We start from the raw sequence: 24,559 nt of genomic DNA, 5'->3' as shown, positions 1-24,559 counted from the left end.
GTGTCCATAAACTTTGTTTACACACTGCAGGGCATAAGAAGTTACTAAAAAACTGCATATATTGTTGTTATTATGCACTATTCATCAATTTGGAAGGGCAAGAAATCTCCTTTTCAAATAATGGAGGGCACATTCTCAAATGGAACCATATTGTCAGATCATATTAAGCACTGCAGTCTGTCAGCCACAGAGGGAGATGTTAAGAAATCAAAGACTATCTACAGCATGTTAGAGGACTGCTTAGATGGCTTCTTAAAATGCTTGTTAAACTCCTAATAAACTCTTAAACTGCCATTAAATATGAACTTTCATGATTAACGTGCACTGGAAAGGCTGCAAACTAATTATTCAGAGCTAATGATCCCCTATTCCTCACAAGAAGACCGGGTGAGCGGGGCAACAGGGTGAAATTAAGTGTTTGCAGACCATATCATCATACTGAAACAGAGTCAGCCAAAGAGAGAGAGAGAGACAGAGAGACTGACAAATCAAAGAAATACTGATGATTGCAATGGTTGTCACAATGCAGTATATTTTTCGGGACATGCCCCATGTCTTCTACGATCATTAAAATATAAAACTCAGAACTCCAGCAAACTAATGATGACTTGAAGCGATCATACCAGAATGCCCAGGCTTGTGGAGTAGAAGGGCGAGGTAAAATCGATGACTCTGCTCCTGGCAGAGTTGATGGAGAAAGAGGTGACGGCCATGTCAGCGGTGCCACTCAGAAGGTCCCCAACCAGCCCTGTCCAACGTCCCGTCCCGCTTAATGCTCCGTACTTTCCGTCCCCAACAATGTAAAGGTCAAAAGTAAATCCCATGTCCTCTGCAAGTTTCTCCAGTAAGTCAATGCAGTACCCATAGCAGCATTTCCTCAGGTCCTCTGGTAGGTCTGAGAAAAAAGGAAGGGTTAATGGAATGTGAATTAGTGTTTTTCTAGTCTTCTACATGCCCCATTCATCCATTTACTCCACAGTCATACAATGACAGCAGAGGATGCTATGTAAGAGACCATCAGTATGAACTAGTCCTATTAATGACAACAGATTAGGATAAAAGCCCCCCATTCCTCAAGTACTGTTACACCGAGAAAGCCTTTTTTAACACAACTTTTCCAAACATCCTAGTTTTGTTTTAAATGCTAACATTATTTAACTTCACAAAAAAACAAAACTACCAGGGTGAAAACTATTAGCCTTCATTGTGCTTATGGTCAATTGCATGTCCTTTTGTTTTTTTTGGAGAACAGCATGCAGTTGTTTGTTGTAGTTTCCAACAATTCTCAGACACGTCTCTTGAGGAATCCCAGCACAGTCCTCTTTGGCCAATTTCACAAGCCCCTCCAGATTTGATGGTCTTCTGGCATGGACCTTGGTCATCCATTCACACCATAGATTTTCAAAGGGATTCAATACAAAGCTTTGTGCAGGCCAGTCAATAACGGTCACTTTGCCAAGCCTGTGTCTGTTGAAGCTGTAATTATGAGTAGTGCAAGGGCAGGTAGAAGGGGGAGGTAGAGCGTCAGCCAAGTCCAGTGGGGGTGAATGCAAGACCCAAGCTCTGAATCCCTCACCCACTTGCTAAGGCTGGGTCTGTTAAAGGTTTCATATGAGTCGTAATAGAGTAGAAAGAAGGGGGAAGAATGTCAGCCTAGGCCTTGTCCACACAGAGACAAAAACAATATATTTCCGTTTCATTTTGAAAATGTTTTCCGTGAACACATCATCATATCAGGAAATGTCCGCATAAGAATGGAACCACTGAAAATGCTGTAGTATATATTCAAGCTTGAAAATGGCACTGTAATGCTGCCACGGAAATACACCCAAAAGAAAGAACACAATTATGCAGCATACATATAATCTATTATAATATAATATCCCTGCGGTGGATCTAAAAGCATCTGGTGTATGCCGTTTTCCATGACCATTTGTTGTTCGTGGTGGCGGTAAAGGAGCATCAGATTTTGCTATGAAAGCCATAAAAAGCTCAAACACAACCTTGCCCTTGTTGTTTTGGCTGGACCCACCCATGCGGCCTAAGTTGGCTATGCTATGTATAACGTTATCATTTCAAGAAAGATGCGTTTGCCTGTTCACATGGAGATGAAACGGTAGGCGTCACTCTGGGACCCAGTTTCAAAAAGTAACATTTATGACCTCCCTAAACGTTGTTTCCGTGTGGATGACTTGCCGATATGACAAAAAACTTTGGCATATACTTCTGAATTCGTCTCCATGTGGACGGGGCCCTAGTCTGGCAGGGGTGAGTGCTAGCCCCAGTCAGGGCACCTCACCTCAGCTCTGCCTCCCGCACCTTCTTAAAAAGCCTGGGTCTGTTGAATTTGCCAGAGCTGTTTGGCCATGTGGAAAGGTAGGTAAGAAAGAGAATGCCTCTGTGTTGGCATGGTGGGTGGTGAGAGCTAGCATTAAAGGTAGTGGCTCTGGGACACTGGAGAAAAAGTTTGGAAAAGATGGGTTAAAAATCCCCTGCTCTGTTTAATACTGGGGAAAACTGAAATTTTCATGGGGGGCTAATTTGTCCTCTTTTGTATGCCATTGGGAACAATTTAGGATTCAGTGTCTTGCCCAAGGACGTAATGACATGTTGACAGTGGGAGCAGAGATCAAACTGCCAACCTTCAAAATGAAGGATGACTGACTCCACTGCTGATCCACAGTTGCCCTGGGACAGGAAATAAGTGATGATGATGTGAAATTTGTTCATTCTGTTATTCTTTAGCATGAGGCGACAGCATTACTAGGAATTTGCCCATGGATGTTGACTATAGATTATGAAAAATCACTGTAGATCCCCATTAAATTCTTTGCTTGAGTGTTGACCCCTTCATACAGTCTTGGCAATACTTCAGTCGCATTGAACAACTGTCTGGAAGAATGTTGCAATCCTTGATCAGCTTGTGGGCAGAAATAAGACGCTGGCAAGACAGAGATGCAAAGAAATAAATTCTTAAAGTTTTTGCCACTTTGATTTTCCTGGCAAATCTTGTTTTGCAAATGCAGTCAATACAGATTAAGGGGTATGCCAGTCGCTCTTCAAACTTGGCACAAATTTGCACTCATTCTGCCAAGGCAGAATATGGAATTTTTTTGAACAGACATTTCATAATTATTGTATATTGAGAGGGGGTACTGCTGCCATCTATTTTACAACTATGCCTAGACTTTCAGAAGCACTAGTTGCTGAATAAAAAGATCATACTTTACTTTGTATGGAGGCCAACTTTCATTTGCCATCATGTATTTTCTCTCTGCAAATTCATGTCAGAGAAAGTTGGGATGCCTTCTGCCCCACTGCTGGCTATGTGTATAGTCTCCTTTGTGAGATATAGTGCCTGGTATTTCTTTTTCTTGAAGACTTATTGATTTAACGCCTTCAATGCTCATCATTCATGAAACGGAGATTTGGCTGTAGACCTAAGCTCTAGACAATGCACTGGGAATACTTCTGAACTGGACTGACCGGCCTTGATCCTTTATCGATTTTTGCTTCTACATCCCACTTCAATCTCGAGGAGAAGCAGAAGAAGAATGGCCAGTGACACAGCAATGAGATCTAAAACTTATCATACAACAATCTTAAAATTTTCATAGATTTGAACTCTTGCTTGCCCCAGAACTCAAAATGTCTTTTGAAGGGAGTTCTTGTCAGTTCTTAAGTACTGCTTCACCACAACAATATTCAAAGACCTATTCAAAAACAAAACTCACCAATGCCTTCCCATTCTGGAGCCGTAGAGTTTGGGTTGTGCAGCTGGTTGAAGAGGCCTTGGATTATGTCAGACCTGTTGGTTTTTGGGTCCAAGCACATTTGACCTGCTGGACACAACCCGTCCTCATCCACCTCCCGTGTGAAGACAAACGGATGTTCCACTAGTGTCACCACCCTTAGGCGGTGTCCCTCAACAGAAAACCCTGGCCTCCACCGCCCTCCAATGTTACCTTCCCCTTGTCCGTCCCCTCCCCTCACCCCAGCTCCAAGACCTTGTCCGTGGCTGCTCCGGAAGCCTCCGACAAGTCCCAGGATCCCTCCTTCTAACTCCAAGCGGCCACGTGTCCACTGGCCTACAGTCACCCACGCTGGCTGACCAAGAGCTCCCCTCTTTAGGCTCCAAACATGGAACAGCTGGGAGGAGGACACCCGAGACAGGCCGGCATCCACCTGGATCAGGCCTGTGGCCCCAGTGAAGGAAGTGTTGGAAAGAAACCTCAAAGAAAAGAGAGAGATGCAAACATAAGTAAGAGGAAATACAATTGATTTAAACAATGCTGGGTTATTGCAGTTTAGAAATGCCAAATGGGCCAAAAAGGAAAGCGAAGAAAAATGTTACGAATCACAGTGCAGACGTTCATGGTCGGGTTGTGCAGCTTATGCAAGCCCAGACTCAGATGGGTAATTGCATCCCCCAGAAAGTCATAATTAAAAGTTAATGCAGTGCAGTGAGGGTCTCTTCCTATCAGACGGTCCATACAGACAGTCATTGCTATTCGTCTCACTCCCTTGGTGTCCCCGTATTGGTCTTTACGGCAGAATGCATTACGGATAGCAATCCCCGTTCACACATAAATCTGCCCTGGCCTCCTGAACCATGCAGGGATTGTTGGCTCATGTCTTAGCATTTGATCATGCGGACATCGCCAGGTGCCGTCTCTATGTGAAGCCATATGAGTACTGTTTGATCATGTCTTGATTAGTAGAGGGATTGTCAAGAGGTCATTGAAAATCGTATGGGGTGGTTGTTTAAATGTTAAAGTATGCAGGGATCACTGCATTCACTATGGGTGCTGAACCGTGCCGGGACTGTTGATTATGTCTGGGTCAAGGCTAGAAATGGCAAGTTTTCCTTCCAGTTAATGGAAAAAGGTTGGTAGCTTTGTCTCAGAGAAGGAAAATTGCTTTTCTGTCTTGCTCTTTGTTTTATTCTTTCTTACTTTCTTATTCATCTTTCATCAAGTTAAATGCTGAATTGATGAGCATGGAATGGAACCTGCCGCCGGAGCACTTTCTCAATAAAATATGGGATATGCAAAGTAAAATGAAAGCTAAATTGATCATGTGGTTCATTAACCACCCCCGAGTCTTGCCTAGACTAAAGCCTATCTGGAAGACAGTCACAAAATGGGATTGTATGCCATGTTTTGCATGTTCTGCCTGTGCTTTCTTTCATAATCCTTCTTCTGATTTCATTTAAGAGCATAATATCAATTCATAAACCAATCCTTTGTACTATAATACTCACGAGCCTCCACTGATTTGAGAGTCATACCCATCGAGTTCTGCATTAACTTACGCTTCCTCATCAGCATCCCCCTTCTGTGTCTGTGACTATAAAGCGGAAGTGCTAGCCTTGCCTTGAGCTGAAATCACTCATGGTAATAGCTCGGCTGAATCATCATATCCCATAGACAGCAGATTCATCAAGCCAACCCACTCCAGACTCATATACTATCCTGTAGTGGCTGCGGCTGGCCACAAAAAAATTATACTTCGGCTTCACTTAATGTCCCTTATCTGAATAAAAAAGTATGAAGCCTTTTCGTGCAGTTAGAGCCATTTTTGGATTCACGCCTACAGATAAGAACCTCAGATGGGAGTGGGAGATAACACTGGTTGTTAATAGCACGCCACACTTAAAACCGGCTTCCCCTTTTAGTTACGGGTTGTGTGTTTGTTTGGCTGCATTGGGCCAGAGGCTGCTTTTAAAGGATGACTCTGGATGTCAAAGCAGGTTGATAAGTCAGCCAGCGGTGTCAGAGAGCGATGGCTTCCTCTCACCAACACCTGGCCGCGCTTTACTCACTCAGCGAGTAAATGTCAGCAGAGTGGCCCTTAAATGATGACTCTATAAGAGAGTCCCGGGCATGTGTCTCACTCCGTTATCGCTGCATCTCCTTTAGTTTGGAAGGAAAGTTTACTCCCTCTCACTTTGTATCTCTGGGATGATACGAGGTCTGCTTGTTTCACTGGTTTTAATCTCTTCTGGGGGAGATTAAATCAGCGTGGCAGCTGTGCCGAGTGAGATGGCACTGACTGACAGATCTCACTCTGATAACAACAACCCCTCTATCAATTTCCCTCCCTTCTCGTCTTTGTCTTCTGCCTCACATCCCTTCCCACACAAGGTTCCTCTTCCTATCCTTTCGCTGATTCCTGCTTCCCCTGTCTTTCATCTATCTGTTTGTCTTTGACCACTTTCTCCTCTCCCTCTAATGTATGGTTGGGAATAAGCGCCCGGAGACTTTTTTTGATTCTGGACATTCGGAAGAACTACATCAAAAGTGGCCAGTTTCTCATATCTTTGCTCCAGCTCCCTCATACCTTCCTCCCTTGCTTATATCTCAAGACATCCTCTCTCCTCCCCTGCCAGCCTCACTCTGTCCCTTGGGCATTGAGCTGTTAATTGCCTTTTCCATGTGGAAGTCTCTCACTTCCAGGAGCTTTGTAAGGGCTCTCTGGAGCATTGGCTTGTCTGGCTGTTGCAGAGGAGGGATAAGAATCAGGGAGCACACTGGAGGGCACGGCGTCTGACTGGACCGGTTTGAATAGTGCGATAGGCCGACCACTTTTATCAGTCTCTCACAGGCCAGGAACAAAGGTCACTGGCACCATATTAAGGAGGACTCTGTCATAAATAGTCATTTCTGATAGTACAGACTTGGTCCTAACTGAACCTCCGCAGAGATTCTGACTTTCTTGGTGTCCTGATGAAGTTTCAGGGAATTAAAATTCATTATCTGCTTTCTTCATTGCTTCGACTAAGATATAAAAGTGTAAGGCTGCAATAACAGCTCCAGAAGGCTCTACCTGGGCCCAGCTGTGTGATGCTCCCTTGATGTTGCTTCTATACTATTTATAGTGCATAAATATTCACCTCTTTAAAGTGACTGATCTAATCCAACAGAGGTCCAACCAAGTGGTACTAGTAGTCTCACAATCAGTGTAATGGAGATCACCTGAGTGCAGTGGACGTGTCTCAAGTGACTGAACTATAAAGACACATGTCTCTGGAAGGTCCAGTCACTGGTTAATCAGTATTCTTGGCTATCATTACACCATAAAAACGAAGGAACACCCCAAGCAACTCAGAGAAAAGGTTATCAAAAAGTATAAGTCCATCCCCACCATCATGCTGTGGGGATGCTTCTTGGCAGCCAGCCCTGAAAGGCTTGTAAAGGTAGAGGAATTAAAAGAAATTCTGGATGACGGTCTCATTAAGTCTACAAGAAAACTACAGCTTCAAAGAAGATTTATTATCAATTTAGACAATGAGCTGAAGCATACAGTGAAAGCTACACAGAAATGGTTTAAAGACAACAAGGTGAATGTTCTTAAGTGGCTGAGTCAAAGCCCAGACCTCCATCCAATAGAAAATTTGTGGCTGGACTTGAAAAGGGCTATTCATGCCCGATCCCTGTGCAACCTGACAGAGCTTGAGCAGTTTTGCAGAGAGGAATGGAGTAAAGTTGCAGTGTCTAGATGTGCAAGCCTGATTGAGACCTCAGACTCAGGGCTGTAATTGCCACCCAAGGATCTACTAAATACTGACTTGAAGGAGGGTTATGCAGTCACTTAATTTACATTACACATTACTTACGTTACATTACTTTGTAGAAATCTGTTTTCACTTTGACATTAAAGAGGTTTTTGCATTTTTTGGTCTTTTTATGGGCACTGTATATCTCTCCATGAACTTTAGTATATGTCATGTTAGTATTTGTCTGTTCTGGATTGTCTGGGCAGAGCTGTTGGCCAAATTGCCCTGCAGGTCTAAAATCGTTTAATTACTTGGGACTTGCCTTTTTTGGTACTGGTATTTTTTTGCTACTTTCCATACCATCATCATGGAAAGTAGCAACAAATATACCAGTACCAAAAAAGGCAAGTCCCAAGGAATTAAACAATTTTAGACCTATTGCTTTAACACCAGTTGTTATGAAGTGCTTTGAATGTGTTGTTGTATCTCTTCTTGAATGTGAAATTACCTGTCACATGGATCCTTTTCAATTTGCATACAGAGCAAAGAGAGGTGTTGAGGACACAACAGTAACACTTCTTAACCAAATTTATAAACATCTGGAAACTCAGTCATCATATGTGCGAGTTCTTTTTGCTGATTTCTCTTCTGCCTTTAACACAGTCAGAGCAGATCTCCTGGCTGTAAAGCTGAGTGGTATGGGAGTTAATCACACCCTCATCAGGTGGATATTTAATTTTCTAACAAACAGGCAACAGTTTGTAAAAATCAATGGACAACAGTCAGCTTTAATCAGCATTAGCACTGGGGTGCCACAGGGTTGTGTCCTTTCACCTCTTCTGTTCACACTTTACACCAATGAATGCATCAGTGAGCAGGACAGTTGTACACTAATCAAGTTTGGTGATGATGTTGCTCTGATAGGACTTTGACATAAAAACTCAGAGAGTAGCTACAGAGCCGAGATAAATCACTTCTACAACTGGTGCATTGGTAACTCACTGATTTTAAACACAAAGAAGAAGGGATGCACGATATTATCGGTAGTATATCGGTATCGGGCGATAATAGCTTAAAAAGTTAATTATCGGTATGGGCTGATAGTAAAATTTACGCCGATGTGTACGGCCGGTAATATGACGTCATAATTAAGCGCACGCGATGACGCCGGACGTGCGCAAACAAAAACAATAAACAACATGTCAGCTGTGTGGGAGAAGTCTGAGGTGTGGGAACAAGACAGCAAAGTAGCTGTTTGCATCACTTGTAAAGTACATCAGACGCGTGGAGGAGCTCGACAACATGCCTTTAACACCACCAGTTTAATTTTGCATCTAAAAAAACGCCAACCTGATGACTACAAGGACTATAAAGAATGGCAAAACTTCGTGCCAGGGAAACTCGGCAGCAGCCTCTACTTAAGTCATTCAACAAAGCTAAAAAATACAGCAGTGACCACCCAAAGGTAAGGAGCTGAACAGGAAAATCACTGAGTTTATAGCTCTTGATAATCAGCCTTTCAGCGTGGTGGAATATACCGGCTTGTGATGCATTTAAAGCCCCGCTACGTTATACCTAGCAGGCGCTTATAGCCTTACCTGAACTGTAAAACTTTGTTTCCAGTCACGTAGAGAAGCTCCTCGTTAAAGCTAAACATATTAGCTTCACCACGTATATATGGACATCATCACGTTTAGCCTCACTGCCTCCGTGGATTGATGAGGATTTTACTCTTAAAAAGTCTGTCCTACACTCACAGGAGTGCTCACTCAGCAGCCGCAGTTGCAGCCGCTGTTGATAACATGTTTGGATAGAGATAAAAAGAACGTGCATCTCGTCCTACGTGACATGCGCGAAACATGGCAAAAGCAATGACGGCCTTCTGTGTGCTGTCTCCCCTGCACACTCGAAGGTGCACGAAGGTGTGTCCAGCATTGGAGATGTGGGTGTCACTGTGCTGTTTACAGGGAAATGCCCATTAAACTTGATTGCTTAGTTAGTTTGTGCTGTTTAAAGCAGAATCAGGAGAACTACTTTAGTTGAAGTTTTATTTCTGTTCATCTTGAGGCTCAGAAATTTAGAATTATAATTTATCTCTGAACTATAGCTAGTTTTTTTTGCATTTAAGAATCTGTGTTGTTGTTGTTTTTAAAGCCCTTTGTCAGGAGTATCTCAGGGAGCCATCCTGCAAACTGGCTGAGTAATAAGGAGAATCAGTCTAAATGTATAAGCTATTTCTTTTTGCACTGTGGAGCTCAGAGTAAGCAGGTTATTTTGCTGCTGCATATTGCCCTCAAAAATGCAGATGACTTTGGCTGTACTGTTAAAAACACATGTAAGCATGTAATACACATGTAACCCAAAGACATTACTGTAAGTTTGTCATTAGTGTATGGCTGTATTTGAAAAAAACAAAACAAAAAAAAAACAAAAACGATATATCCTTCAGTTCTGATAAAAAAAATCAAATGTTTTGTCAGTTTGTACAAAAATAGACTATCAATATTTTTAAAAAATTGTAGTCCATGATAGAATTGGTGTTTATAACAGTGGAGAAAAATGTAATTAAATATAGGTATCGGTATTGGCCAAAATTTGTTTCAAAATATCGGCATATCGGATATCGGCAAAAATCCAATATCGTGTATCCCTACAAAGAAGACTAAAGAAATGATAATCGATTTTAGAAAAACCGATCAATCATTTACCCCTGTGGTCATTAATAATTCAGCCACTGAATCTGTGCAAGAATACAAGTATCTGGGTACAATAATTGACAACAAACTGACATGGAATGCTAATACTAATTCAAGATTTGCAAAGGCTCAACAGCGTCTGTATTTTTTCAAGGAAACTGAGGAGCTTTAATGTGGAGGGCACCATGCTGAAACTGATTTATAAAAGCTTTATTGAAAGTGTCTTAATTTTTTGTATCCTGTGCTGGGGAGGAGCATTGTCCCTACAGAACAAAAGCAAACTGGACAAGATAGTCAAAATAGGCACAAAGATAACAGGAGAACAGATGTGTGGCATATCTTCTTTGACAGAGCGACACACACTGACTCTGGCCAACAAGATCACAGCAGACTCACAGCATCCCCTCTGGTCTGAATTTGAACTCTTAAACTCAGGACGCAGGTACAGGATGCCCAAAATGAGGACTAAAAGAGGCATCACATCCTTTGTACCACAGAGCATCCAGCTGTTACATAAACTCTGAGCACACAATATGAACTTGACACTCTGCACTTTAAAGACCCGACATCTGATCTGGCTCACATAGTATCATGTGATGCTTAATGCTGTATTTTTACATCATTATTTATTACAAGTGTTTTTTATTTTTGTTATGACTTGCTGTTCATGTTATTATATGTTGTCCTGTGTGGTTGCTGATGTCTTTTGTAGTTTGTGTTTTATAAGCTCTCTGTGCAAGACAAATTCCCTCCGGGGCAATAAAGGTTTCATTCATTCATTCATTCATTCATTCATTCATTCATTCATTCATTCAAACCTTGACTGCAAATCTGTAGAAGACAGCCTGCAGTTCCTAAGTGCTGACAGGGTGAGGAAATAGTCTTCTTGGGGTGTCAAAACAAGAGTCAATAGCAAAAGCAAAATAAGCTGTTTGGCACTGGCAGAAAATATTTGGCAAATTTTTCATGGGCGCATCCCACATACTCAGCTCTGCTGCTCATCTCTCAAATGCATGATCCTTACAAATGTGGCCCAATTTAAAAGGCAAATAACAGGCTTTCAAATGGTAAGCCTATCAAACACAAATTTCCATATTTTTGTGTTAAGTTTATATGGAAACTTAAAGAATATAAGTTGTTTAAAGACTAATTAGACTCTGAGATGTCATGATACAATTTGTTTCCTTCGTGTTTGAGTCCCATACCCAGAGTTGAATATTGTATAGCAAGAACCCATCTAATAACACCAAAAACAAACTTAATATTGTTGGAAAACCTTGAATTCTGACCTTTTTTGCTTTCCAAAGTACTTTCCACAAGCACCACACTGCTATAAATACCACAGGATAATAAATTATATCCAATGCATACCAGTTGGTTTTGTGTGGGGCTAAACAGTTATGGTAGTGAATTGGTGCATGACTGTACTTGCCAATACCTGGTACCAGGCCGTCTCAGAAGCCAATATCGATACTTGAATCGAAGCAAACCAGTTTTATCAGCTCCAACAGTTGTTGCCAAAGTCCAAAGCTTTCCAGACATTTAACTTTAATACGCAAATGTCAACCTTGTGGTGGTAATAGAGGAAATGTCTGGGCATGGCCAAGTACTAGTCGTCATTCTCTGCTGGACAAAAGACATTGCAATGAATCCATCCAGCTGATGAATTAAATCAGCCTGTTCCAAAATACTGGACTGACTGACAGATAAGACATTGCTTTAAATCAAAGCAAAGCTTCTAGCATGGATAAAAAAAATGAACAATTCAATCACTTAAAACCTAATAAACTTGTTTAAACTCTTATAATAAATGTCCAATGATACTGCTTTGTAACCCAACTCCCACTCCACTTGATTCTGCCTCTGGCAATCCATGCAAAATTGTTTTGGCATCCAAGGGCTTCACTTAGCTTTAGTAAGAGAGCGAGAGAACAGTGAGAATCCAACTAGTGATTATGTGGGTGGTGCTGATGATCACTCTCAGCTGGCAGGAAGCTGTGTCTGTTCAATATTTGCTTTGGGTCCCACTCAAACCACAAATCCTTCCTTCACAAGTGCTACATGACCGCAGAAGTTGGAGCCACACTGTTTCCTCTATTGCACAGTTTATAAAATATCCATGTGAACTGGTGGAGCAAAGATATTAAACTTTAGAGAGAGCTTTTTGGTGATAATGGTACTTTAGAGCATAATATCAGTCACAGATGATATTAAAGGGACTGTAATGTACACAAGCAAGAATGAAGGCTCTTATTTTGCTGTGTACAAACATGAGGATTTCCCCCCTGCCCTAAGTTAAAGCTGTGTTTGATATGTTTCTCATTCTTTCTTTGGATGCATGTTTGAGTTATCACAGACTGCACCTTGACAGAGGCAGTGAAAGCTGTCAGAGGCCCTTTTAAAAGCTGCAGGGAATGAAGGGCCACACAGCAGCAGCAAAGAGACACAGGCACAACTCTCCGGTGTTAGTCTGTGAATCTGTATGCTATAAAGACCTCCTCCTACCCCCCTGTATGACAGCGCCACTCAGAGGGAAACACCCCCATGGTGCAGAGGACAGACAAGGGCAACAAACCAAAGCGTACTGTACCACAAGCAGAGCAGGCAAGTGTAGAAAATATACCACAGTGTCAATCAGGAAGCTAACAAGCTAACAGACATTTAGAGGTGCGACCAGATGAATTAAATTGCTGTTTGGCGGAGTCTGCCTTATGTCATTTGGTGATTTAAATGTGTGCACTTTTGGGAACTTGGCGAAGAATTTGTAAGTGACTTGAGGCCTGAAGGGTTTATAGTCCATTTGAGAGCAATCCCTGGCCAGACCACCACTAATCTTATGTTGCCTGAAGCAGTGTATTAAATTTTACCTGCTGAAGTTTTCTACCAGCTTGAAGGTGCTGCTCAGGGTCTGGCCTTAATCCTTACTTTGAGTAAAGTGCCACAGAATTAATTGTTGGTGACAATTTGTCTTCAAGGAGGATGGTACGGCTAAAATACGCAATCTCAAGTTAAGGCAAACTTTTAGAAAAAAAAGAGAGAGGTTTCTAAATGTTTTGTTTTTTTTCCACTTGGTTCAACATTCTTATTTACTCATTGGTTCTAATTAGTTGGACAGAGTCTCTATCAATACAAAGCACCCATAAATACTAGCACAACTGTGAAAATAAGGCCTACATGATTTTGATAATGTGACAGCTGTAGACTATTCTTATATGGATACTGGGTTACTGTCTTTGTTGTAGGCCTAGGTCCTGACTTAAAAACTTTAAGAACTCTTTCCTAAAAACTTAAGCTCTGGGGGACAAAATAAGCTAATGTTAGCAGCAGCTCAGCTTTCATCCTGTTTGGACTACTGTGATTCTTCACACAAAACTACTTTGTTAAACATGTAGCATTATTAACTTCGCTAATACTGAGTTAAAGAACAGCTTTGTATTTGTGGCTGTTTGTCTATATTTCGCTAGCTTTGACTTTATATTTGCATCATACTGCTAGCTTAGCTCCTGCTAACATCTGCACCTATAAAAATTAGCTGATAGGGATAGGGATCTTTGGAATTAGTTAAACAATATAACATGATCAGTCTCGCTAGTCAGCACCAGGCCTGCCCACAGAATCTGCTGGGCCCCTGGAAAACCCATTGAATGGACCCTCCCCAGTTGTGATTTATTGATATCAGTGCATGGGTGTTGGATCAGTAGCATTGGTGCTAGCATCCTGGCTAACAGTTTCCTCATTTTGGAGTTGAAAAGTATGTCAGGCTTTCATTGGGTTCTGATGTAAAAATTACTCATTGATGCCCCTTTTAACCCGTTTTCATCACTGTTTTCGCCCATTTTGCCACATTTGTTTCCACATTAAACCTATTTTTTGCCATATCTAGACTATTTTTGCTTTACTTTCAATACTTTTCACTACTTTAGCTGCCCATTTTGCTCCTTTTAACTCCTTTTAACCATTTTTATGATTTTAGGACAATTTTTTGTCATTTTTAGTACATCATTACCACTTTCGACCCATTTTTGCCACTTTTTCACCACGTTTCACTATTTTGACCACCCTTTTGCTATCATTGCTATCATTACATTACATTTAAGTGAAAGAGCGGATTCAGAATCGTTGTGTGCTTTCGCATAAGCTTTTCTCTCAGTGTACAGTATATTAATTACATATTAAACATAGAAAATAAATACAAATAAAGTATAAAAATTAAGATTAAAATATGTATAAGCTCTTATTAGGTTTTTTTTTCTAGTATAAACAAGTCTGTTTGCATTGATAGTATGGTTGTAAGGTGGGCAAAGGGTGCAAAAATGCTTACCAAACATGATCAAAAGTATAAATTATGCAAGGATACAGGCAGATTAACATAAGGTAGGCAGCATAATTTATGAGCATTGTAGCAGCATGGCAACAACCATTAAGAAAAGCAACAGTGTCCAGTGGTGGCTGGTTTACAGTATATATAGTGCATTTGACAGGGATTGTTGGACTATATGGATGAGTAATTATCTTTACAGACTGGCGATTCTGGTTTCAGCTAATGAGAGCTTAGAATTTCATCATTTAGTCTGCTAATTATGTGCATCCCTAGTGTAGGATACTGTTGTGGAGAAGGAGATAGAAGTCATTTTTTGCAGGGGGAAACAAATTATGAAGCCAAAAGCATTCATCAGAGTCACTCTGATGACCACTCAGCAGTTACAGTTACTCTGATGCAGTGTTAATTTGAAAGCTATTTTAAATTTCAGTCTCAGTCTTTGTCTTTAGATTAAATGTCTTTTAGTTTTAGTCACATTTTAGTAATTTCTACCCGTTATAATTTTAGTCGAGGACATTTCGAAAACATTTTAGCCTCATTTTACTCCATAAAAAGTCATCGCATTTTAGTCTTAAGCCTTAGTCCAAGCATTTATTCTTTTGCCTGAATCTGGTGCCAAATCATGGGAGCGTGTTCTATAGTTATGGGTTGTTTGTGAACGAGCCGGTTCAAAGAGCTGGTTCTTTTACATGAACGATAAGAGCTGGATCCTGTTTGAGAGCTGTTTCATACCATCATTAATAATACCAGTTTTATTTTCATATAGACTGTGTGTCTGTGTCTTATTTGACCGATTAGTAAGGATGATCTTTTATCCTCTATTACAGGCACACCATGCATTAGGGACTTGTGTTTGATGGTGAAACATACAGCCCAGCCAAGGAGCAGATTTCATCTGACCCACAAGGTGTTTTCAAGAGACAGTACATTTAAAATAATAACAATTTAATCATTTTTAAAGACTTAGCATAGTTGGAGTAAAATACCTGCCCAAATACCAGTCATATTGACATATGACATTGCTAAAATTGGCAGGTCAAATGAAGCCAAACTGGTACCTGAATGAAGAGCCGTTTGGGAGCCGAAAGAGCCGGTTCTTTTTGCTGAACCAAGCCAGTGATCCGGATCAATGAAAAGAGCCACAATTAGTCAACAAAACTAACACTGCTCTGATGGCCACTCAACACTGCTGCATGAACACATGATAATCAAAATTAAACTATTATTCTGCTACATGCCTTGTTGTGCTATTGTCCATATGTTTTGTCATGTGTGATACAACCCTCTCTTCATTTACAGCACAGCCTGTGCTCTACTCCTTCTTCATTTTATTTTTATATGGGAGCAGAGGGAGCCTTGGCACATACTCCAGTTAGTTTGAAAAGTGAGAGAGCTGAGGAAGATGACAGAAAGGCAGCCGTTCATAATGAAAAAGCTAAAGTGACCTCAGTCATATGGAACCACTTTGGTTTTTAGGAGGCAGACCTCGGAAAATGCAAACTAACTTGCAGAATATGTTATACGGTTGTTGATGCCCTTCAAGGAAACACGAGAAAATGATTTTTTATGTATGCACTAAAAGGCTTATGTAATAATTGTGATCTAAACATGTTGTTGTATTTGAGCAGCCCCAGTTTTTACAGTTTAGGTATCTACCTGGCCAGATATTGTCCTGAAGAGGGCAGCTCATGCCGGTTTGGTTTGTCGTAACAGTTCACCATGTTCTGAATCAGTGCCAAGTCCGGCCTCACCATGGTCGCCGCAGTGACTGCACGACCAATCAACTGCAAAGCATCCCTTATGTAGAAGCTGATTGGCTTACGTCCGACCTCCCCGTAGGCCAGCAGTCCAAGGGGACCTCCAAGAGTGTGGAGTGAATCCGGAGACAAGGGATATCCCATAATCCACTGCAGTGCTGGTAACGATGGAGCGAGGCGCTGAGCGGCCCGCAGGACAGAGGAGAGACACTCTGGGTCAGATCCCAAGAGGAGAACAGAGGAGATAGGAGAGGGTGAGCGCAGAAAACGGGTTGAGAGAATCTTCAAAGCCTCCTCTTCCCTCTGATCCTCCCTCCGCTCCTCGCTGGCGTCCCCTCGTCTATCCCCACCCCCAGAGATGCGGGTCAAGTTGATGATATCCCATAAATGCCATGAAGAACCGCTGTGCTTCTGCAGATGAGACAGCAATCCATCACCTCCTTCCTCCCACCCAGGGCAAATCACAGCTGCTCCTCCCCAGCTGTCCTCCCCCCGGCTTCCTCTTTCCCTGTCTCCGTCTTTCCCCTGCAGGACCGCCAGCAGCAGACTGCCCAGGGTGGATGGAGGCACGCGGGCCGACATCTGCAGGTGGAATCGGTTCTATGAGAGAGGAAGGGGGTGGGAGGAGGGAGAGGTGAGAGATAAAAAAGAGAAGTTAGAGGGGAAATAACAGCAAGATGATTGAGGACGGGGCACATAAGAGAGAAAAAGGCGAGGAGGGAAAACAGAAAACAAGATCAAAACAGAGATTAATAGATATAGCCAACCCCAGCACCTCAGGGCTGAATAACATACAATCACATTAAACGCAGATTTTATGAGCGCCCGAGTGCTGCAAAACAATCCCTGTTGCTGCAATAATTCAGCACGACGATCAGAAGCAATCCGTCACATTTGTTCATTATCTCTCACCCTGAATAAGAAGAAGTGGCACTGATACAAACAAGGAGTCAATGATTCGCATCTAATCTGCAACATCACAGTTGGCTTGGCAAGACAACAGTAGCATCCACAGTTCATCCAGAAGCCCAGCATTTCCAAACCCCAGTGAAAACACTGGCTTGTTTCATACTGTTCCAAAGTGGATAACACTGTTGTCCTTGAATGCAGCTCACAGATGGACTCCCCCCTCCTTCCTTTGGGGCTTCTTTCCATTTTTCATCCTATCAGTGCTCCAGGCAAGGTTGGGGAGCAAAAAGGGGGGTGCTTTTATATAGTGAGCCCAAAGTTAAGCTTAAACGTGACTCAAGTTAAGATTCAAACAAGCTGAACATAAAAGGTGTGCACGGCTCAATATGCTCATAAACACCCTCTGGCATTAATGCATACAGATTTTCAGCATAACATGCATGCACACTCGAAACATGCACTTATGACGGTTGAAAATCCATACTGTAAATTCATGCATGCAGATATGCTTTGTATGCATGGAGAGACTTGTGGAATATGCCCACTGACACACTCTCAGGTGTCTCTGAAGATATCTAAACCAAACTTCAACACTCACACATTCATTCAAATGGAAATATCCCACCCGGGAGTACAAAGTAAACAGAGCGACCCTCTGCTGAAAGTCCTTGAATCCCATAAGAGAATAAGAAAAATAATATTTGAGTGAAGTCTGCAAAGACATGGATGAATTAATGCTGCGTATTCTCCCGGGAGAGACCGGGAATGTGTGGGGAAAATAAAAATAGGCATCAGTGTTTGAACTCAATAGGGGGGCAGAAAGATGGCGGAGGTGGAGGTGATGGCAGCGGGTGGTACAAAGGAAGAGAGATGTGAAGGTGGTGTCTGCTACAGGTGTGGGTATTATTCGGCGTGTTACTGCCAGGATTGAACCTAACATCATGCTTATTTTGTCAAAGGGACTCAGAGATTTTAAAAAGTGGGGGAAAGGATCAAAACAGAGCCTGGAGGCAGCTGCAGGAATTAGAGTGTAAATCTATAACTTCTCTGGCTCTACTGGGTAAGATCCAGCTATCCCATCTATCATTTAGATATCAATGTACAGCAAAGTGGTGAAGCTCCTAAGGGATGTTTTTAGGCAGTTGTAAACATATCAAAGCAACACAGTTTTTTTTGTGCACCCCGATGCCCACCAAAGGTCTCTGAGTGCAACTGCAACACCATAAACCAAAACCCCAATTCCAAAAAGGTCGGGGCACAGTGTAAATGTAATGTTTTGTCATTCTTGTCTGATGTAGGATTCTGCTGGATTTTTCGTTTCATGATGCTCCAAATGTTTGCAATTGGTGAAAGGTCGGGACTGTGGGTGGGTCTTGGGTGGTGGGAGGAAGCCAGAGTACCTGGAGAGAACCCATGCATGCAAGGGCAGAACCTGCAAAGCACAGAAAGGCCCTGGTCCTGTCCGGAAAGCAAACCAGGAACCTTTTGTGAGGCAACAGCGCTAACCCCTGTGCTGCCATGCAGCCCTGCAATAGGCAATAATGCAACCCAACACCATCAGAGATGCAGGCTTTAGAAGTGTGCTCTAACATGCAGGACAGGACGTCTGTGGTTTCCAAAAAATTGGATAAATACATTATGATTCATGTGACCACAGAACAGTTTTCCATTTTGCCTCAGTCCATTTTAAATAAGCTTTGGCCCAGAGATGACAGCGGTCTTTCTGGATCCTGTTCACATGTGGCTTCTTGTTTGCATGACATAGCTTTAACTTGCATTTGTGGATGGCACGGCTAACTGTGTTGACAGGCAGTGATTTCTGGAATTTTTCCTGAGCCCATGCAGTGATTCCAGTACAGCATCATGCCTGTTTTAATGCAGTGATCTAAGAGCCCGATGATCACAAGCAGTCTCATCAATATCACATTGTGGAACATATTTCCGAATTAGAAGGGTTTTTTTTCAGATTGGTGTACCTCTGCACATCTTAACCTCTGAGACACTCTTCCTCTCCAGAAGGCTTCAGTCATGTTACAGACCTGTTCAATTAACAGCTACCATATGCTCCTGCAGCTGTTTTTTTTTAATAAAACTTTTCAGGCCTTTTGTTGCCTTACCCTTACTTTTTTGAGACGTGTTGCTGCCATCAAAATAAAAAGTGAGCTCATATTTTTAAATGAATGATAAAATGTCTCATTTTTTCACATCTGATATAATAAAGACTGCTCCTCACTGGAGATAAGGGGCCTAAACCAAACCCTGACGAACAGTCCCCAGCAGGGATTTAGCGACTTTTACATACCACCTTAGCAGTCACTGACCCTGCTCACTATGTGTGCATTTTCTGCTTTGTGGCTGAGTTGCTCTTGTTCCTAAACATTTCCACTTTCTAATAAAATCACTTACAGTTGACTGTGAAATATCCAGCATGGATGAAACTTCACAAACCATCTTATTGCAACAGTGGCATCCATCACAGTACCAGGCTTAAGGTCACTGAGCTCTCTGTTTGATAAAGTATGTATCTATTTGCCAACTTTACTTCATGATGCCAGCAACACATTTCAAAAAAATGTTGGGACATGGTAATGTGATTTCAGACTGTATTCCCACAGGGGCTCCTGAGTTCTAATATCATGTTAATAAGATACACATAAAAAGGACTGCACACTCTAAATTTAGACATTCTGACATGTCTAAGAAGCTGTGAATTATATTCTTAGCAGATACAGATGGCTAGAAATCCAAAGAAGGAATCTTACTGAATATATCATTGTCAGATTAATCAGAATCAGAATCATCTGGGATACATCTTGCAGCTGTGTCAGCTGTTTTCTATCAGCATTATTTCATTATTTCTCTTCCGCAGACAATTATGTCTGACTTTTAATTTCCTTGACTTTGAGAGAGATTCTTTTACAATTCCATTTACATTTGAGGCGTTTAGCCGGCGCTCTTATCCACAGCGACTCGCAGTGAGCACAACAGTAGAATTACTTCAAGAGTGAGGACGTGAGAATAATAACAAGAGCTCCCTGTGCCATTATAGTGGTGGCATTTGTAGTCACTGCTGTTAGGAGGGAGAGCAAATCAGAGTGAATGGAAGAAGGCAGATGTGGGAGTCGTGATGTGATTCTGAGGAGATAAGGAGATTTGAGACTTTTTCCTTGCGACATGAGTTCCAGACCATAAGATAGGGAAGCACTCTGCTGTTGTCACTGTTTTGAAGAAGGACTTACTCAAAAACTCTGTGGGCAATCGAATGTGACAAGAACCAAAGTGGACCCAATGAAACTTGGAGAAAGCACATCGCTGGAGTTATTGCCTATTACAGCTGCAGTCGCTTCTTGCCTGCATTTCAGTGTTTTGGCACAATTAATTCCAGTGATATATTAGGGCAATAACTCCCAAGGGAGCATTTTCTCCTGTGCTTATAGGTACAAATGCAATTCAGTAAACTCTGAACTTTTTAAAAGTAATGTGTATTTATAAAAACACAAAACGACCTTGCATGAAAAGGAAAAGATTTCTAAAAAGTAGTAAACACATTCTTACAGCTCTGTTGATAGGAAATACATGGAGCATGTGAGGCATAGAATGAAAAATACAACCCCCTAATTCATTCCAGTTCTGATATGCAACTGAATCTCACAGAGGGGTGTCTGTAAAAGTTGAACCTGGCTAGTTTTAACATTTATTACGCTATTAAAGATACACTATATGGGAAAAAGTATTTCTTAGGATTAGGTTCATTAGGCAGAGGCTGACTCTGAGTACAGCTGAGGCCCAGGTTGCATCCAGAGCAACCTGACTGGATGTTACCCACAGGTACACTAAACCTAGATACCCAGACAAGTCATGTTTTGGCGGATGCCAGGACAACTTTACCTGCCTGACTGCACCGTGCCAACTGTGAAGTTTGCAGAAGGAGGGATAACGGTATGGGGCTGCTTTTCAGGGTTTAGTTTAGGCCCCTTAACTCCAGTGAAGGCCAATCTTAATCCTTCAGCAGCACACCAAGACATTTTGGGCAATGCTATGCTTCCAACTGTGTGGCAACAGTCTGGAAAAGGCTATGGGATTTTTGGGTCTTCTGCTTCATGGCTGAGTTGCTGTTGTTCCTAAATATGGCAATTTTCAAAATAATACCAGTTGCCAACACTCTGCTGATTCCATATCTGAAGAATTCCTGACATCTACTGGCATTAGCGTCATGGAAAGTGATTTTATGGCCTAGCAGCTGCGCGCGAGCCTCACATCATCGAGTCAAATGCTAAAAGATGGAGTGGTCTGAATCACACCAACAGTGGAGTGTAGAGCAGTGGAAATGTGTTCTGTGGAGTGATCAATCACACTACTCCATTTGGCAATCAGATGGCAAGTCTGGGTTTGGTGGATGCAAGGAGAACATTTGAGGGAACTGTGAACTTTGGTGGAGGAGGGATAACGGTATGGGGCTGTTTTTCAGGGTTTGGTTAGGCCCCTTATCTCCAGTGAAGGCCAATCTTAATCCTTCAGCATACCAAGACATTTTGGACAATGCTATGCTTCCATCTTTTTGGCAACAGTTTGGGCCCTTTTCTATTAGATATGACTATGCCTCAGTGCTACAGATTCCCACAGAAATGCTACAAAATCTCGTGGAAAGCCTTCCAAGAAGACTGGAGGCTGTTGTAGCTGCAAAAGGGAGACCAACTCAATATAAATTAAATACATGTATTTGAATACAATATCATTAAAGTCCCTGTCTGAAGGCTCCCAGAAGCAGATATTTAATACCCATAGGGATAAAATTCTGAACGAGGCCCCCTTGCCTCTGGTACCTTTCCTGCATGTCATTCCCCATTCTCTCCCACAGTTCCAACTCCATCCACTGTCCTGTCTTTACATTAGAGGAGGCATAAAAAGCCTCAAATAGATCTTATTAAGAAAAACAATTAAGCTAAACCAGGCTAAAATGCAGTGAAAGACCCACCTATTATCCAGTCTGCACTCTGAAGATAAAATGCACACATGAAAAGATGCAACAAAAAGTCTCTTTCTTGTCAGTGAATTTCTCTGGGTTAGCCCGCCTTCCCTTCCCTCAGTCACCCCTCTTTCATTTAACACACACCCCTTGTGCATATGTGTGAATGGGAAAGCCTCTTTGTGGACTCTAATAGAGCTGTTTGTCGCTCATTTTCAGAACAGGCCAAACACTCTTCAATCAAACAATGACAAAATCCCACATGTAGCATCCTGAAGCATTATCAAGAACAATGAAAATCCCTGTCAGTCATCACTCCAGCTTAATCCAGTGCTTCTTAAATACGAGCTGGCAGCATCACTGTTTATCCCTGTGACACACCAAATAGAATGTATGTATTTATGTCTGCATCCGAGCGAGAAAGCTTCTGACAGTTTAGTCCACCGTGGCTGCTGGTGTGCGTTTGTGTTTGTTTCTGACATGCTGTTACTGCCTTGGGTCGGGGCCAACTTTGCAGCCGTGGTTATCGGACATTTGAATTTAAAATGTCATTTTTTTAACAGACCTTGGGGAACCTGAGTGGAGTTTTGATCTCTAGAGGATTGCAGCTGGTAATTTTTTATGATGGTGCAGTCTAGACAAGATAAAAGGTTGTTTTTCTGTCTGGAGCTGGAAAGTTAGCGGACTATTGGCAGTTTTCTGTGTGCAGGGAGCAGCTACAGGCTTGATCCTGTCAGCCATGCTGCCGTCTGAGTCCAGCTCTACTGCTCCAGTCAATCCTGACCCCAGTTTGATGTATTTTTTTCACACTATAGAGGTCTTTTTAGGCCTGGTTAGGAATGTAATGGATGTTTTCTGTGAGCTGCTACACATTTCCAACCTGTAAGGACCTCCAGTGTCGAGTTTGTGTGTATTTTTGTGTGCACGCTCTTATCTTCTCTTTCTCTTCTCAGGTAAAAGCTTCATCTCTGCAAGCGCACGCATATAAAGACTCTGAACTAAGGATGCAAGACAAGCACAGCTAAAAGGAATGTCAGCATTATTCAGATATGAACTACAAAATCCATCCCCCTGTGCTCACATCTGCAAATTAGGAGCCTTGAACTGAACCTCTTCTGAACAAATCCGAGGTTTCTGTTTGATGCACCGGCCCTAAGAGTTTCATGTCTTCAAATGCTCCGCATGTGCACAAACACGCACAACGAAACCCTCGCACACAGACGGCAAACAAGCACAAACAAACAAGCGCACACACACACAAAGGCACCAGAGCAAGAACACACAGATCCAGTACAAACACGGAGCGTTGTGAATACTCGAGCGTAAACCCGGAGGGATCTTTGGGCAATGTGGAGTAAGCAAACCGACAGGAGTGCGTTGAATCAGAACAGGAGGGAGCAGCTCCCTGTTACTAAGCTCATTCCTTATTTAGACCTCCATAGGAACAAGATCGACACATAGAAGGTGTGCAACCGAGTGCACAATGCCAAAAAAATATGGATAAAATGGAGCACTGATGCAACAGCAGCACCTGCAGCTTCACAGCTATTAACTCTAGAAAGGCCAGAATTCCAAACCTAAATCACCTACAGCAAACTGTATAAAAACACATGTACTTGCATCTAACACAAAGAAATACCAACAGGTTGTATCTGATCTGATGGTAAAACATTTAATTTTGATTCTCTTTTATGGTTTAATAATAATATCCAAGTATCCTAAATGAGCTACTCACAGAAAATACATTTTTGGAGTTGAATTGTCCTCATCACTGGAAGTTCATGCACAACTTTTCCAACAAACACTTCAAAGCTGTTTCCACCTACTGTCATCAGTTTTACCAATATTTTCACTCTAACAGCACAGAGCCATTTGCTCAGTTTTTTAAAATAAGATGCTTATGCTATTACAACCCCAACTGCAAAATTTGGGGCAGATGCAAGTATTTTTAAACCACATAAACCCACTTTATTAGCAATAGAACATAAACAACATATCAGATGATGACACCGAGACACTTTACCATTTCATGTAAAATATTAGCTCATGTTGCATTTGATGGCAGCAATGCATCTCAAAAAAGTAGGGACAGGGTCATATTTACCTTTGTGTAGCATCCCCTCTTCTTTAAACAACAGTCTGTAAACATCTGGGAAGTGAGGAGACCAGTTTAGTTTTGGGAGAGGAATGTTGTCCCCTTCTTGTCTGATGTAGGATTCTAGCTGCTCAACAGTCCTGGGCCTTTTTTGTTGCATTTTTCCTGTTATGATGCTTTAAATGTTTTGTTTTAATGTGGTCTAGACTGCATGTAGGCAAAACTTCTACAGTGACTGTGAAGCCATGCTGTTGTGAGGGGTGCGGTATGTGGTTGAGAATCATCTTGGGGAAGTATGCAAGGCCTTCCCTGATAAA

The 24,559-nt window shown here is 42.0% G+C and overlaps 1 protein-coding gene across 1 annotated transcript in view; it reads right to left on the bottom strand.

The window, feature by feature from the left end:
- grin3ba (glutamate receptor, ionotropic, N-methyl-D-aspartate 3Ba) overlaps positions 1 to 24,559 on the bottom strand; it is a 165,320-nt gene that overhangs the window by 50,692 nt on the left and 90,069 nt on the right. Inside the window, exons 2-4 of the mRNA XM_041811979.1 lie at positions 16,172 to 16,872; positions 3,735 to 4,231; positions 624 to 895 (exon numbers count right to left, since the gene is read on the bottom strand). Of these exons, the coding sequence (XP_041667913.1) occupies positions 624 to 895; positions 3,735 to 4,231; positions 16,172 to 16,872 (1,470 nt within the window). The remainder of the gene's footprint in view (positions 1 to 623; positions 896 to 3,734; positions 4,232 to 16,171; positions 16,873 to 24,559) is intronic.

This window comes from Cheilinus undulatus, linkage group 18 (assembly GCF_018320785.1).
Source record: "Cheilinus undulatus linkage group 18, ASM1832078v1, whole genome shotgun sequence".
In the NCBI taxonomy this organism is placed as follows: Eukaryota; Metazoa; Chordata; class Actinopteri; order Labriformes; family Labridae; genus Cheilinus; species Cheilinus undulatus.
The sequence above is the reverse complement of the archived record's forward strand: the minus strand, read 5'-3'. Positions and strand labels throughout refer to the sequence as shown.